This window comes from Callithrix jacchus, chromosome 5, assembly GCF_049354715.1.
Source record: "Callithrix jacchus isolate 240 chromosome 5, calJac240_pri, whole genome shotgun sequence".
Taxonomy (NCBI): Eukaryota; Metazoa; Chordata; class Mammalia; order Primates; family Cebidae; genus Callithrix; species Callithrix jacchus.
The window spans coordinates 144,483,765-144,499,166 of record NC_133506.1 but is presented as its reverse complement, the minus strand read 5'-3'; the positions used below and the strand labels follow the sequence as shown (position 1 = coordinate 144,499,166).

The 15,402-nt window shown below is 34.5% G+C and overlaps 1 protein-coding gene across 4 annotated transcripts in view; it reads left to right on the top strand.

The window, feature by feature from the left end:
* MTMR6 (myotubularin related protein 6) overlaps window positions 1–15,197 on the top strand; it is a 41,512-nt gene extending 26,315 nt beyond the window's left edge. Inside the window, exons 6-15 of one of the 4 annotated variants that reach the window (XM_035302373.3) lie at window positions 248–382; window positions 1,343–1,456; window positions 3,482–3,614; window positions 4,320–4,429; window positions 4,844–4,969; window positions 7,969–8,018; window positions 8,437–8,637; window positions 10,704–10,835; window positions 10,914–11,040; window positions 12,940–15,197. In XM_035302373.3, the coding sequence (XP_035158264.2) occupies window positions 248–382; window positions 1,343–1,456; window positions 3,482–3,614; window positions 4,320–4,429; window positions 4,844–4,969; window positions 7,969–8,018; window positions 8,437–8,637; window positions 10,704–10,835; window positions 10,914–11,040; window positions 12,940–13,200 (1,389 nt within the window). In that variant the 3' untranslated portion in view covers window positions 13,201–15,197. The remainder of the gene's footprint in view (window positions 1–247; window positions 383–1,342; window positions 1,457–3,481; window positions 3,615–4,319; window positions 4,430–4,843; window positions 4,970–7,968; window positions 8,019–8,436; window positions 8,638–10,703; window positions 10,836–10,913; window positions 11,041–12,939) is intronic. The other 3 variants (XM_002748930.6, XM_078375198.1, XM_078375199.1) reach the window with 3 other exon arrangements.
* Window positions 15,198–15,402: the final 205 nt, after the last annotated feature.

The window sequence follows — 15,402 nt, the reverse complement described above, 5'->3', positions numbered from 1 at the left end:
AATTATAGGTTTTCTTCATCAAACTAGATAAGAAGGTATTTAGTTTTCTTATGAAAAGAGAATATTGGGGAAACTTAGGGAATGTCAAGATATTGAAATAATATTTAATTCAAAGAAGATCTTAATGTTACTGCCTCTTAATTGTCATATATGATTTGAACACTTTTGGCTTTTTTTCTTCTAAGCATTTTTAAAGACATGTTTTAGAGATCTTTGCATAATCTGTTTTCTGTCCTTTTAAAACAAGGCTGCCATTTGTCGATGTAGTCAACCACTCTCTGGATTCAGTGCCAGGTGCATGGAGGATGAACGTTTGCTTGAAGCCATTAGTAAAGCCAATCCAGTCAATTGCTATATGTATGTCGTGGATACCAGGCCAAAAGTATGTATCTTGAATACAGCACAGTCTGCTAGTTTAATTGTCTTTATTACTTAATAAGAGTTAGTAAACTTTCCTGTATTTAAAATATCTGAATCGTAGTTTTAAATTAAGGCTAATGATACTAAGGAAATCAATCCTTTATTTAAAGGATACCAATTTGGAAGACCAGTTTCTGACTAACTAATGTTGATTTCTTATGTCTTCTAATATTTATATAAATTCAGGAAAGCTGAATTTTATATTGAGAACTCTTGATAGTGTATAAGTCTTATGGTATTGTGAAGAAATAATGAAATGTGTGTTGTGAAAAATAAATTATTATTATTATTATCATTAATTTTTTTTTTTTTTAAGACAGAGTTGCTCTCTGTCGCCCTGGAGTGCAGTGGTACAATCTCAGCTTACTACAACCTCTGCCTCCCCAGTTCAAGCAAGTCTCCTGCCTGAGCCTCCTGAGTAGCTGGTATTATAGCCACGTACCACCCCTCCTGGCTCATTTTTTGTATTTTTAGTAGAGATGGGATTTCACCATGTTGGCCAGGCTGGTCTTGAACTCCAGGCCTCAAGTGATCTGCCCACTTCAGTTGGCCTCCCAAAGTGCTGGGATTACAAGCATGAGCCACCATGCCCAGGCTAAATTCTTATTATTCTTTTTTGCAGAATTTTCAATTGGCAAAACATTTTTATGCAAAATAATGGATTTTAGCTTGAAATATTCAAGAAAATAAGGAAAACAGATACTTAGGAAACATGGAACTAGAGAATTATAAATAGTGAACAGGAATTTGGGTTATATTAGGTATCTGTGCTATGGGGCTAAATTTTTATCATTGGGACAAATGTCAGAGTCCCTTCTTTTTATTAGCATAGTTGAACAACCAATTCATATAGGATTCTGAAACTAAAGTAATTAAAATCCTCAGTGGTAAGAGTTAACATTACTTTTAATTTTTGTTATAGCATCGCATACAGAGCTGGTGGGCTACACAAAAGGATATTGGCAGAATTATAGTGAGGACTTCTTCAAAAATCCGGAATGATGAGAAAATAAGAGAAAGCAATGAGAAAAAGCGAGTGAGCAATATAGAACACAAGTGGTTTTTAGGCAGCGTTGTAAAAGGAATGGTCACTACTTTAGAAGTGATTCTCATCATTATACAATTTCACAAAAGATAATTTAGAAAACAGAAGAAGAGATTAATTTGAGTAAATGAAGAATTATTTGGCTGGGCATGGTGACTCACACTTATAATCCCAGCACTTTGGGAGGCTGAGGTGAGTGGATCATCTGAGGTCAGGAGTTCAAGACTAGCCTGGCCAACGTAGTGAAAACTCTGTCTCTACTAAAAATACAAAAAATTAGCTGGGTGCAGTGGCAGGTACCTCTAATCCCAGCTACTTGGGAGGCTGAGGCAGAGGTATTGCTTGAACCAGGGAGGCGGAGGTTACAGTGAGCCGAGATTGTGCCATTGCACTCCAGACTGGGTGATAGAGCAAAACTCTGTCTCAAAAAAAAAAAAAAAAAAAAAAAAAATTAAGAATTATTTAAAAATAGAAATTGATAACTTGATAATATTTTATTTTATTTCGTTTTTTGTTTTATTTTATCTTATTTTATTTTGAGATGGAGTCTCTTTCTGTTGCCCAAGCTGGAGTGCAGTGGCATGATCTTGGCACACTGCAACCTCTGCCTCCCAGTTTCAAGCAATTCTCCTGCCTCAGCCTCCCGAGTAGCTGGGACTACAGGCACCTGCCACCACGCCCAGCTAATTTTTTGTATTGTTAGTAGAGACGGGTTTCATCATGTTAGCCAGGATGGTCTTGATCTCCTGACCTTGTGATCTGCCCACCTCGGCCTCCCAAAATGCTGGGATTACCTGTGTGAGCCACTGTGCCTGGTTGATAATCTTTTATTGTATTAAAAATAAAAGACTTTATTAGGAGTTAAGAGTGTTGGCGATGTCTCTTATAAAAAAAAAAATTCTAGAACACTTTTTCAGTAATATTAAGTATAAAAGGTGATCGTAATAGACTTTTTGAAGATGAGGTCTGACAGTGATTTGTTCTTCAGACCTCATAGCTCTCATTTGTATAATTGTCTTCTACACAGAAAATATATCATTCTTTGATTGTTTTACTAGTTAAAGGTAAATCAGATAGTAACACGGAAGCATTTTTTAACATCTAACTGTGGATTTTACTTTAGGTGCTGAATAACTAGTGAGTCAGTAGGATACAATTTAACTACTTGTTACCAAACTGAAGTCCAGTCTACAAAATGAAGAGCTCCTTTTTTTTTTTCATTTTTTTATTTTGAACTTGATTGCTAGAAGAGCTCCTTTTCTCCTCATTTAGTCTGTTTTATCCACGTTCATAAAAATTTTTAATAAATTATATTAATATTCTGTATGAAATCCTAGCCTGGAAGAATTAATCATGCGAAATCCTAAGGGGACCACTGACAACATTTTGATCTAATAGCTAAAGACCATGGGACTATGAGCAATCTGTTTTTTTCCTGGAGACCAGTTTATTTTTGGCCCAGTTCTTGGAGGTGTATCTGGATAGCTGATTACATGCCATATTACATGGTATATGGGCCTCCAGTAATCTCTCATATAGAAGACCTGAAATAATCTGAAGCATATTTCAGATCTGATTTTCAGGTCCCTATGGCTTTCAGAATGATCAGTGTTCTAGGCTTGTTCTGAAGTAAATCTCATAGGTAGAAAAGTCCCCCAGCCAGCTCTGCTCAACTGAATCATTTAGAAATTAAGATAGGAGACATTTCTTTCTAATTTTAAAATATTACAAACGTATGAAAAACTGACTAAAAACATAAATGAATTGGCTTCATGAACTTATGGGAACTTCTTGTCTACACCTTTTCATTAATCATATTACTTTATTATATCCTTCATTACTATTTAATAACGTGGTATTTTTACTTTTCAAAAGATGGTAGCTTATTCAGTGTTGATGAGTTCCTTTAAACTCTCTGCTAGCTAAAATACTGCTTACCTAGTATTTTCATCACATTTTGATAAATGAAAAGAGAAAAGTAATTTGTCTCTAAATTTCTAAAACTTTAAATTTTAGCTGAATGCAATGGCCAACAGAGCAGCTGGAAAAGGTTATGAAAATGAAGACAACTATTCCAGTATTAGATTTCAGTTTGTTGGAATTGAAAATATTCATGTCATGAGATCCAGCCTTCAGAAATTATTGGAAGGTATATTATTGCTTACTTTTTTAGGCACCTTTGTCCAAAAGAAATCTAATGCTAGTCACATGTAATTTAGAATTTTCCAGTGGTCACATTTAAAAAAGTAAAAAGAAACAGGTGCAATTAATTTTAATAATATCCTTAATATATTAAAACATTATTTTAAAATGTAATCAATATAAAAAAATTAGTAATGAGATATTTTTCTTTTCATCAAGCCTTAGAAGTCAAGCGTGTATTTTACACTTATAGTAGTACATCTGAGTTTGCACAAGCCATATTTCAAATGTTTAGTAGCCATTTTTTTAATTATGGCTACTGTATTAGTACAATTCTAATGGTTTTGCAAAAAAATTGTTATTAGATAGATATTCTTGAGTAGTCAGTATAGTAAATATTAATTTATGGTAATGTTCATTTAAATATTCCATTCATAGTATGGAATTTTAAAAATTAAAATATAAGATTATTTTTAGTTAGATGCTTGTGCCACAATGTTTTTAAAGAGATTGGAGCATTTTTTAAGCACAGGAATAATAGAAAAATATATCCAAAAATCAATTATTGAGCTTTTAATAGCATCTTTTCATTTATAAAGAGTCTTGCCTAATTATTTTGTCTTCTTTCTTAGTTTGCTTATCTAGAAAGATCTTGAAAAAAAACAGAGATTTTAGCCATATTCTAACTGAAATATTTTTATCGCTCTTTTAGTCAATGGCACTAAAGGGCTTTCTGTCAATGATTTCTACTCCGGTTTGGAGAGCTCAGGATGGCTTCGCCATATCAAAGCTGTTATGGATGCTGCAATCTTCTTGGCCAGAGTAACACTTTATCTTTCATATTTGGTCTTGGGGTTTGTAATGGTGGGAAGGAGTAGATTTGTTCTGTTGGGGACTATATCTATTCATCAGATAACTTTTATTATTTTTTACCTCTTTAATAAGCTTCACTTTATTCTGAGCCTTAAAAATACCATGTGGCACTTAATGTGGAGACTTAAAAAAATGCTCCCAAATACTTTGAAGCAACATTTTTGCCTTTGTTTTTTGTTTGTTTGCTTGTGTTCTTGTTATTATATTTTGTTGTGTATTTTGGAAATTATGCTGTGACATTATTATTGCAGGCATAGATAGCACTTCTTTGTAACACAATACCTGCTAGTGTGGTTTTCAAGTAGAACTTACTGGTTTACCTAAAAGTACGCTAGAATCTAACTATGTGATCTTTCTTTTCAGGCAATAATGGTTGAAAACGCAAGTGTGCTGGTACATTGTTCTGATGGTTGGGATAGGACTTCCCAGGTTTGTTCCCTGGGTTCTCTTTTATTGGATTCCTACTACAGGACAATCAGAGGATTCATGGTAAGGATTTATTTGGTTAGACTGATGGTTCTTAAGTAGGAGTAATTTCATGTCCCTCCAGAGGACATTTGGCAAAGTTGGAGACAATTTTGCACTAAAGGAAATGATGAGACTGGCATCCATGGTAGTGGCCAGGGATATTGCTAACCTAAACATTATAATACACAAAATTTTTGCTGAGGGGGCCAGCCCCACAGCAAAGTATTATCTGGCCTGTAATGTCAGCACTATTGAGGTTGAGAAACCTTGAGTTAGACTCATTTCCATTTGTGCTGACGCTGACAATAAACTTTAGATTTAAAGAATTTTTCTTCCTAAATATTCCAATGGAAATATTCAGTATTTTCATTATTTAGATTTTTATCTAACAAATATAAATAATGTGATAAAACAAGTCACAAATAAGAGTACTTAAAATTAAATTCTGAAGGAAACCTTCTGTTTAAACCACCTGCATTTGTAAGTGTAGTAACATGTTAGGCATGTTTTATATCTGAGATTAAATTTCTAGTTCAGTAGATTTTCTCCTTTGTGAAGATAAAGCCCTAGTTCCTGCTTTTTGCTTCTTTGCTTTTAAAGGTATGATGAGATTTTTATTTGCTTGCTTTTAAACATGTGATCAGATTATATGTTTTCAAAATTTACATCTTGACTTGTGGTAAATTAAATGAAGAGATGTTAGAAAATTTTCATTAGTTTAGAATTATTAAATACAGTGCCGTCTTAAAGCACGGGAAGAATAAAAATCACCAGTCCTTTTTCAGCACCACTATTTCATGCTGCTAACATACTGACTCTGGGACAGGCCAAGTGGGAGTACTGCTAATAAGAAAATAATGCTCAGCTTACCTTGAGAGTATAAGATAAGGAATATTTTCGTTGCCATGTTTGGCTTCAATTATTCGTTAGACATCCGAATGAAATTGTAATAAATGACCAGGGATGAGGTGAGAGCTTCCTGGGCAATAGGAACAGTGTGAACTAAAGCATAACCTCTTTGGGTGACTGCAGGTAATGTGTGATGCATGGAGTTCAGAGTGAGTATTAGAGTGGATGCAGAGGTATAGAGTGGGGTCAGGGCCTGGGGAAGACAAGGATGAATGGGGCTTTCTCCTCTTTGGATAATGGGAGCTATTAAAGAGCTTTAAACAAGCACACAGTAACTTTATTGGATGTGCTTTTTTGAAAAAAAAAAAAAAAGTCTTGGTGTCTTGAAGTCCAAAGGGAGTGGGAATGGCGGCTAGGAGGCCAGTATAGACACTGTTACTGTTATTGTTACTGTTACTATTACACTGATAACTTATCAGACAAAAGAATTTTTAGTTTTACTGAACTAAAGCAGTAACACACAAGTAAGAGGGGAGGTGATGGGTTCCAGGGATGTTTAGAAAACAGAGTCAGTAAGAATTGGTCATGGGCAGGGCATGGTGGCTCACGCCTGTAATCCCAGAACTTTGGGAGGCTGAGACAGGTGGATCACAAGGTCAAGAGTTCGAGACCATCGTGGCCAACATGGGGAAACCCTATCTCTACTAAAAAATGCAAAAATTAGTTGCGCATGGTGGTGCATGCCTATAATCCCAGCTACTCAGGAGCCTGAGATAGGAGAATTGCCCAGGAGGTGGAGGTTGCAATGAGCTGAGATTGTGCCACTGCGCTCCAGCCTGGTGACAGAGTGAGACTCTGTCTCAAAAAAAAAAAAGAAAAACAAACAAAAAAAGAATTGGTCATGGATTGGATGTAGGATAGAAGAGAGGAGTCTTCCTCTAGGATGATTTCCAAGCTTCTGTATTAGGTGCCAGGATGGATGATGCTGCCCTCTGGCTCTTCACTGAGATGAGCCGAGGAATACATTTAGTTAGAAAAATATTGAGTTATCCTTTAAACATGGTTGTGTAGTAGAATGGCAGAAAGACCAGAATAAAACCTGTGGCTCCAGCCAAAAGATCACTTGCCCAAGGTCACACAAAGTGCCTGGGCTCCAGTGACTGCATCCTCAGCCATGTCAGTGTATGGCCTACTTGCAAAAGCAGAGGCTTGAGACAAAATCAGAGAAGCTAAAACTGGCAGTTTTGACACTATGAAAAGAATGTGCTTGGTGACTACATAATGAAGTGATAAAGTATACTAAATACTATGAATATGTGTTTAGATTAGACTGAAAAAGTTAGAAATCTGTTTTTAGTGTTAACATCTGTTCTCATGAATGGATTGAGTTTATCTTAAAAGCATGGAAAAGATAAAGTCAATCCATTCAAGAGGATAGATATTAACACTTGGATTTGAACATGAACTCAAGTAAGATGATTTGATTAAAATCATTGGTCTTTTTATCATTAGTTGTTTTTTCTTCAAAAATATAGTATATAAATAATATACAAGTAAGCCAAAAGGTTTAAAATACCCACCTCAGTCTATCACCCAGAGGTAACTTTTGTTAGCAGTTTTGGCTCAAGCCTGTAATCCCACCACTTTGGGAGGCTGAGGCGGGTGGATCACGAGGTCAAGAGATCGAGACCATCCTGGTCAAAATGGTGAAACCCCGTCTCTACTAAAGATAGAAAAAATTAGGCGGCGCATGCCTGTAATCCCAGCTACTCAGGAGGCTGAGGCAGGAGAATTGCCTGAACCCAGGAGGCGGAGGTTGCGGTGAGCCGAGATTGCGCCATTGCACTCCAGCCTGGGTAGCAAAAGCGAAACTCCGCCTCAAAAAAAACAAAAACTTAAATGTAATACTGCTTAAAACATGTACTTTTCACTTAAAATGTAGTAAATCCAGCGGAAATAATATAAGTCACACAACTATTTCTTTTCATGCATTTTACTCTTCTTTAACCTCAGTTTGAATCAATGTTTTGGCAATTTTTGCCTGTGGTTTTTTGTGCTGTTTATAAGTTAAAAGTGTACAGTAAATACTGTTTCTAAACTAATAAGACTTAATCTAGTCTAAGCAATAATTGAAAGTAGTCAGAAAGTGAATTTTACTTTTTCTCATTAAGGTTTTAATAGAAAAGGACTGGATCTCTTTTGGACATAAATTTTCAGAGAGGTGAGTCACAGTTACACAATCATAGATTTTATAAAATTAGTAAACTAAGTTTAGAATGCCAGAATGTTTCTGTTCTTTATGAACTCACATATGTAATGGGAGGTAAGAGTGTCATGGTATCGTACTGTATTTTACATGAAGACATTTTATTTTTTTTTCTGTAATTTCTTTCAATTCTAGTACCCTTGTTAATTTTCATGGCTATTTATTACCTTCCTTTTTGGCTGCATTATATTTAGAGATGGAAACAGATCCTTTAAAGCTGTGGTTTAAAAGCTCATAAATGATTTCAATAAAAATTATGGGTTTTGTGCTAATGTAACAGTGCTTTAGGAATATTTTTGTATGTTTAACAATACCTGAACAATGTATTTCTTTCAGAGGTATTTTTAAAAGCTTGTCCTTTCTGTGGGGTTAGGTGTGGCCATTTGGATGGTGACCCAAAGGAAGTCTCACCAGTGTTTACTCAGTTCTTGGAATGTGTGTGGCATTTGACCGAACAGTTTCCACAAGCCTTTGAATTCAATGAAGCATTTCTTCTTCAGATCCATGAACATATTCATTCATGCCAATTTGGAAACTTCCTTGGAAATTGTCAGAAGGAAAGAGAAGAGCTCAAGTAAGATGATTCAAGGGTCTCCTTTTGCCTACTAGTTGGCCAAGGTCTAACCAAAATCATGGGTGAAACTTAATAAAATATCTTGACAATTTGAAACTTTGTTGTAGAGAGTTTATTGTTTATATTCCTGAAGCTCCTGAAGCTGAGTACCCTTCTAATATTCCCCAACCTTTCCGGTAGTAGTAAAAGCACATTATAAAATGTGTTTTGAATTGTGGCATACTTACAGAAAAGTACATACAGCATAAGTGTGAAGCTCTGTATGTCTTAACAAACTCACATACGTATGTAATGAGCATCCAGAATATGAACTATTGCCAGCACCCTGAAAAGTTCCCTCATGCTTGTTTTGTTCTGCATGTATATATTTTAGAACAGAGAAATCTTTACACCATTTAATTTCCCAGAATGTATTGGTTGCTAGTTTTAAAGTATGAAATATTTTAAACTGTTGGTTTGCTTTAAGGTGAGATGGAGTCTTACACTTCTCACATTTCTAAACAGACAGTTCTTTGGGGAAAATAAATCTACCTATGTTGGCTGCAGCATGTCCGTCCTTGGGGAGGGTCTCAGCAAAGCTCTGAGACACTGCTTGATCCTGGTTCATGTTATTTCCTGACCAGTGTTTGGGGATGGGGGTTTTTGCCTAAACTTTGATACAAGGGAGATCTCTGGAGTAGGTCTTAGAGGTCCTGTGTATATATTTTTAGGTTCAGCTTCTGAGTTTGGATTTCTTTTTTTTTTTTTTTCTTTTTTTTGGGACGGAGTTTCGCTCTTGTTACCCAGGCTGGAGTGCAATGGCGCCATCTCGGCTCACCGCAACCTCCGCCTCCTGGGTTCAGGCAATTCTCCTGCCTCAGCCTCCTGAGTAGCTGGGATTACAGGCACGCGCCACCATGACCAGCTAATTTTTTGTATCTTTAGTAGAGACGGGGGTTTCACCATTTTGACCAGGATGGTCTCAATCTCTTGACCTCGTGATCTACCCGCCTCGGCCTCCCAAAGTGCTGGGATTACAGGCTTGAGCCACCGCGCCCGGCCTGGATTTCTTAAAGTAGGCAATAAAGGGCACTTAACAGACTTTTTAACATCCAAGGGAAGCTAACTATAGAGAATCGAAATCTGGTAATATTTGAAGATAGCCACATGTTCACACGCAACAGAGTTAACGGCAGAACTGAGAGCATGTAGAAAATTCTAAAGCTGTGTAGAGGGAATAAAATATGAGTATGGCAGAGATGAACAAATCAAGGAAGATTGAGACTTTAGCTCTGTGCTACAGTAATTCAAAATAGCTCATTATAATTTGGAGCACAGAGGTGACTCTTCCTAGAAGAAGAGTACAGAGCTATTTTAGGAAAAACTATTCTTAATTAGTGCCAACATTCTCAAAAATGGAAAGATGGAAATAAAAGTAGATATTTCCTAGCAGTTTTTCTCTAAGACACACCTGTGGGTCATCTTAGGAGTTATGGAAAAATGAGAAGATTTTCCGCTTTCCCCCTGGATACTTACATTATGTTTACCTGGTAAATGTCCAGTCTAAATCATTCTTACCTTTGCCCACCCACACTTAGATTAGGAAAATAATTGACTTTTTAAATTCTTGCATAACAACCTGATTTTGCCCATTTCCGTTTTTGTACCCACTCACACTTACTTGTGTTCCTGCCCTGTGATACTTGCCACTACCACCCAGATATGGGGTTAAGAGAAGAAGTCCAGGCAGAAAGATACATTAGTGTCTTGTTCTATGTGTTTGTGGTGGAACAGAGACCAAGTTTTTGAAATTGTGTGAGTTGACAGGAATTCCTTAAAATATGTGGTTTTGAGAGAAAATGGTATACCGTGTTATGTTCAAGAAACATGGCTTTACTACTTAATTATGAATGAAAAAAGAGAATAGAGAGAATACAGAATTTTGAGACAAGGTTAGACTGTGAATAGAAGAAAAAACTAAAATTTAAATCTGCTTTGAAGCCATTGCCTGATTTATAAAAATGAATATTATCATTACTACTTTGCATCTATAGGAAAGATCTCTCTGTTTTTCTCATTACATTAAGGTTGAAGGAGAAGACTTATTCCCTGTGGCCATTTCTTTTGGAAGACCAAAAGAAGTACTTAAATCCTCTCTACAGTTCCAAATCTCATAGATTTATAGTTTTGGAGCCAAATACAGTATCTTTCAATTTTAAGTAAGTTGACATCATGAAGTATTTATATTTGATTTTCTTAAACACAATTTATTGAAACTTTTTCTTTTTGTCATAAAGGTTTTGGAGGAACATGTACCACCAATTTGATCAAACACTGCATCCTAGGCAGTCTGTATTTAATATAATTATGAATATGAATGAGCAAAATAAACAGTTAGAGAAAGATATTAAAGACCTAGAATCTGTAAGTATTCTGAAGTATCTAATTACTGTATTTGGAATGTGAAATTAGTTTACAATTAAACCAATACTTGTATTCTTGGTATAAATCAGCACATAAAAAAACTTCTGAAGTAAATATAGTTGCTTCAGAATTAAGTCAACCCTACTTTGATTGAATATGCTAGTTTGAATCATTTTCTTTATATTTTAAAATACTGGAAGTATATAGCATAATGTAGAGAATAAACACAATAAATATCTGTGTACCCACCAGCTAGCTTTTGTGGGATTTTAACATTTACTGTATGTGCTCAGGTCTTTCTTGTTCTTGTTTTAAGAAATAAAGCATAGATCTATTTGAAGACCCTCTATACTAACCCAGTCTTCACCCATGTATTTTGAGGTGGGCAGATTTCACTGTGCTGAATTTGGTCTGAGTCCTTCTTGGGCATGTTGTTATACTTTTATTACAGATGTTTGTATCCACAATTTATAATACCTTTCTCTTGACTTAAAATATGTTTATTGTGTACTGAAAAAAATAACAAATACTATCTATAAATGTTTGTATGAGGTTTAAAGGGAAACAATGTATATGCCCATTTACCCTTCACTCTGCTTAAAAAACTGATGTTTTAAAACTATAGTTACCATACTGTTTATGTGCTTCACTTTGCTCAAGATTGTTTTAACATTTATCCATGTTGATACATGTAGCTTTAAATCATTCGTTTTATTAGTAACTACTGTATAACTTTCTATTGTATGAGCATATCACAGTCTATCCATTTAGCTGTGGGTGAACATTTAAATTGTTTTCTGTTTTGGATTTCCATGATTCCAAATGAAGTTAAATGACTTTTCATATTTGTTGGTCATTTGGTTTTCCTTTTCTGTGAATGGCCTATTCAAACCTTTGCTCATTTTTCTGTTGGCATATTTGCCTTTTTCTTATTGATTTGTAAGAGTTGTCTATGTGCCAGGCACGAATTCTTTGTTAGTTACATATATTATAAATGGCTTTGTCCAGTCTATTCTTGTCTTTTCCACTTTATTGTTTATGGTATGCTATATATAGATATTTTGAATTTTCATGTCAAATTGATCAGTCTTTGTTTTTTGCTTTTTGTGTGTGTCTTGTTTAACAAATCCCTCTCTACCCTAAGACTTTCCTATAATCTTTTTTCCGCCATCATATATAAGCAAAAAAGATCAGTAAGTACATGTGTATTTTTAAAATCCTAGACAGTCATCAGTCAAACTGTCCTATCTACCTCTCAAGTAGGAGTATCCCTTAGTCATCTTTTAGATAAGTGAGTAATGACTGCTTAAGCAAATTGTAGAAGGATATAGTCAAGAGCGGCAAGTCCAAGGTGATTGGTAATACAGGAAGATTATCTGGACAGTCTAAGAACTTGGAAAGCATGATACTCTGCCACAGGACACTTTAAAAATCTTCTGTTAAAAAAGTAAAGTTCTGTTGTGTTCCAAAGTCTGTTCTTTTTACCTAACAAACCACTATAGGAAAACCATGTAAGAAAAGCTCTTTACAGTCAGTGAGCCCTTTAGCTTCATAAGTAATTGTTTGTTTGTTTTCAGTGTGAATATTTCATATACATTATGTTTTCTAGGTAATATATGTTGGTTTCAAGTGTGGAAGCCTAGTGATCGTCTACAGTTAAGTCTGGCTGGAGTGTTTGTTTAATAAATATATAAACTAACCATTTTCCACAGCAAAAAAATTATATGATTAGAATTTTCAAGGATGTCATATGCATTAGATGTTTTTAGTTTTTTGAGATTTAGTTTTGCATTATACATATAGAGAACATATTTTGCAAAAGCATGTTTTCTTTTTTCATGTAACATATTGTGGTATATGCAATTAGTAAATTTTTTTTCAAATTTTTGTTTGTTCTAGAAAATTAAACAACGCAAAAATAAGCAAACAGATGACATCCTCACCAAGGAATTGTTACATTCAGTTCATCCTGAATCACCTACTCTCAAAACTTCCCTGCGTTTTAAAGAGCAGACTCGGCTACCTGTGAATGATTCTCTTCGAACTATAGAGGGCAGCAGCCCAGCAGATAATCGTTACAGTGAATATGCAGAAGAGTTTTCTAAATCAGAACCTGCTGTGGTCAGCTTAGAGTATGGTGTGGCAAGAATGACTTGTTAGACTCAGAGTTTTTTCTGCAATGATTGTAGTGTAAGAAAAGGATTATTGTGAGGATGGTTTGAAAGCATTACCAAAAGGAATTTGTCTAATAAATATTTTAGGGCTTAACAGTAGGCTAATAGTTGAAGAAAGGGTAATAACTGTCCTTGTGAGAGAAATAAGGCATTTCAATTGCACTTACAGCAAGGAATGACATTCAGTTCTGTAAGAAATGAGTGGTATTTGATGTATTTACTTAAAACATAATTTGCACTGTACACTAGTGATTTGACATTTCTATATGATTTATGTTCATTCAGCCAAACATCAATAGCCTTCCTTAAGTATAATTTAACTTCAAGACAAAACTTGACAACATAGTTTCTTAATAATTTATATGGCATGTTCTTTCAGTTATGTAGCTTTGTAGCTATGAATATTTACATAGTTTGCCTTTTAGTGATATTTAATGTTGAAGTGCCATGAAAAATATTTCTAAGAAAGCCTTAAATTCCCAGTGGATTCTTTACCCTTAAGTTTTATAGCCTACAAAAGATTTTTTGTTTTGTTTTTCTTTTGGCCAGTCTTGTTTTGTTTGTAAAGAATTGTGCTCTCGTTACTGCTGGGGTTGCATGCTACAATACTTCTATATAAGCAATTGTAGAAGTACACTTTTCACATTTAGCCTGCCCCACTTTTGTATTCAAAATAAATGAAACTGAAGGTTTATTTTGATCATAATTTGTTTAGTGTCACATTTGATGATTTGTTATTTACAGCTTAGATTATTGATTTCTTGAACATGTATAAACACATTTGTGTCTTTTATATATGGATTACTGCATTCCATTGATTCTTATTTTGTGGTTGGCTTTATTTCTTTCATAACTATGTAAGTTCAAAGAGCTAAAGCTCTAAATCTGTTCTTAGAAACAATGATAGTACCTGTATACGTATATTTTTAAACTGCCTTATTGCTCGATGAGTTGATGTTCCTGGAGTATCTAACTTTCAGTTTACCCAAAAACTTTTGGGTAAATAAAAAAGGGAAGTACAGATAGTTTAGATTTTGCATGGTTGCATGAATTTTGAAGTCATTTCTATGTGGAACATTATTTTTCTTCTTGTTAAATATAGAAGAGAAAAGAAAATTAAAGAGTTCTAGTACAGAGTTATTGTTTAACAAAATCAACTTAAACTCTGGGAAGGATTTCATTTTGCCATGTTATATTTACTGTTTATTTTATGTACTAGTACATGTCTTAAATTACCAAAAAACTAAGCTAAACAAAATGTAAAAACCCCAAAGCTATCACTTGGAATTAGCAGTATCACCCACTGGCTTTAAAATTAAAAATTTAAATAACATGGTGACATGAGGTACAATTCAAGTATTAGGAAATTTGCAAAGGGTCCCTTATGCTGCTTTCTGTTACACCTCTATTATATTAGTTTTGAACATAAACATCTTTTTCAGACAAAAATAAACTTTATAAGAACTTTCTAATCCTGTTTATTATTCCAGTGCTTTTCTGTAACACATTATGTAATTAAAGTATTCCTTTTTAAACAGTAACAGAAATACACTATAAAATACAGTATGTGATTAACCAATCCTACTTCCATATTTAAGCACTGGGAATGGAAACTTAATCTCTGTGACTACAAAGGGAAGTTTTTGTGCCTTGGTGTTCCAGTCACTGATTGTGGTTTTAGAATCTTCTGTGGCTGACTTCTTGTATTCAACTCTGGTTTATTATCTTAATCTTCAACTTTAGACATATATTTGTGTGTTTAATATGCTCACAGATGGACTGAGAAATCAGTTACATCGTAAGTGACCTACAGGGTATATGTTGGCAAAAGCAGATTGTGTATATGTCTTATAAAGTTGGATTTATGTTCGGTGTATTTGGAAATGTATAGCATGTAAGTTATTTCATATATTATTTAAAGGTAACTAAATGTCTACATCTTACTTTGAATGTTTTTCTTCTGGATAAAGCAAATGGAATCAAGTTGTAGTTGTTGTTTTTTTCTTCTCACCTAGGCAAGTAGACTTGCCCATTACATTAACATAACAGCATAAGGTTTGAGGAGTTTATTTTCCAAAAATTTATTGATAAATAATACCTGTTTCATACAAGGCTCATCAGATGTAGGTAATAATGTCATTAAGTTTTCCTTTTGTTCCTGTCACTTGCTCATGTTACAATCAGTATT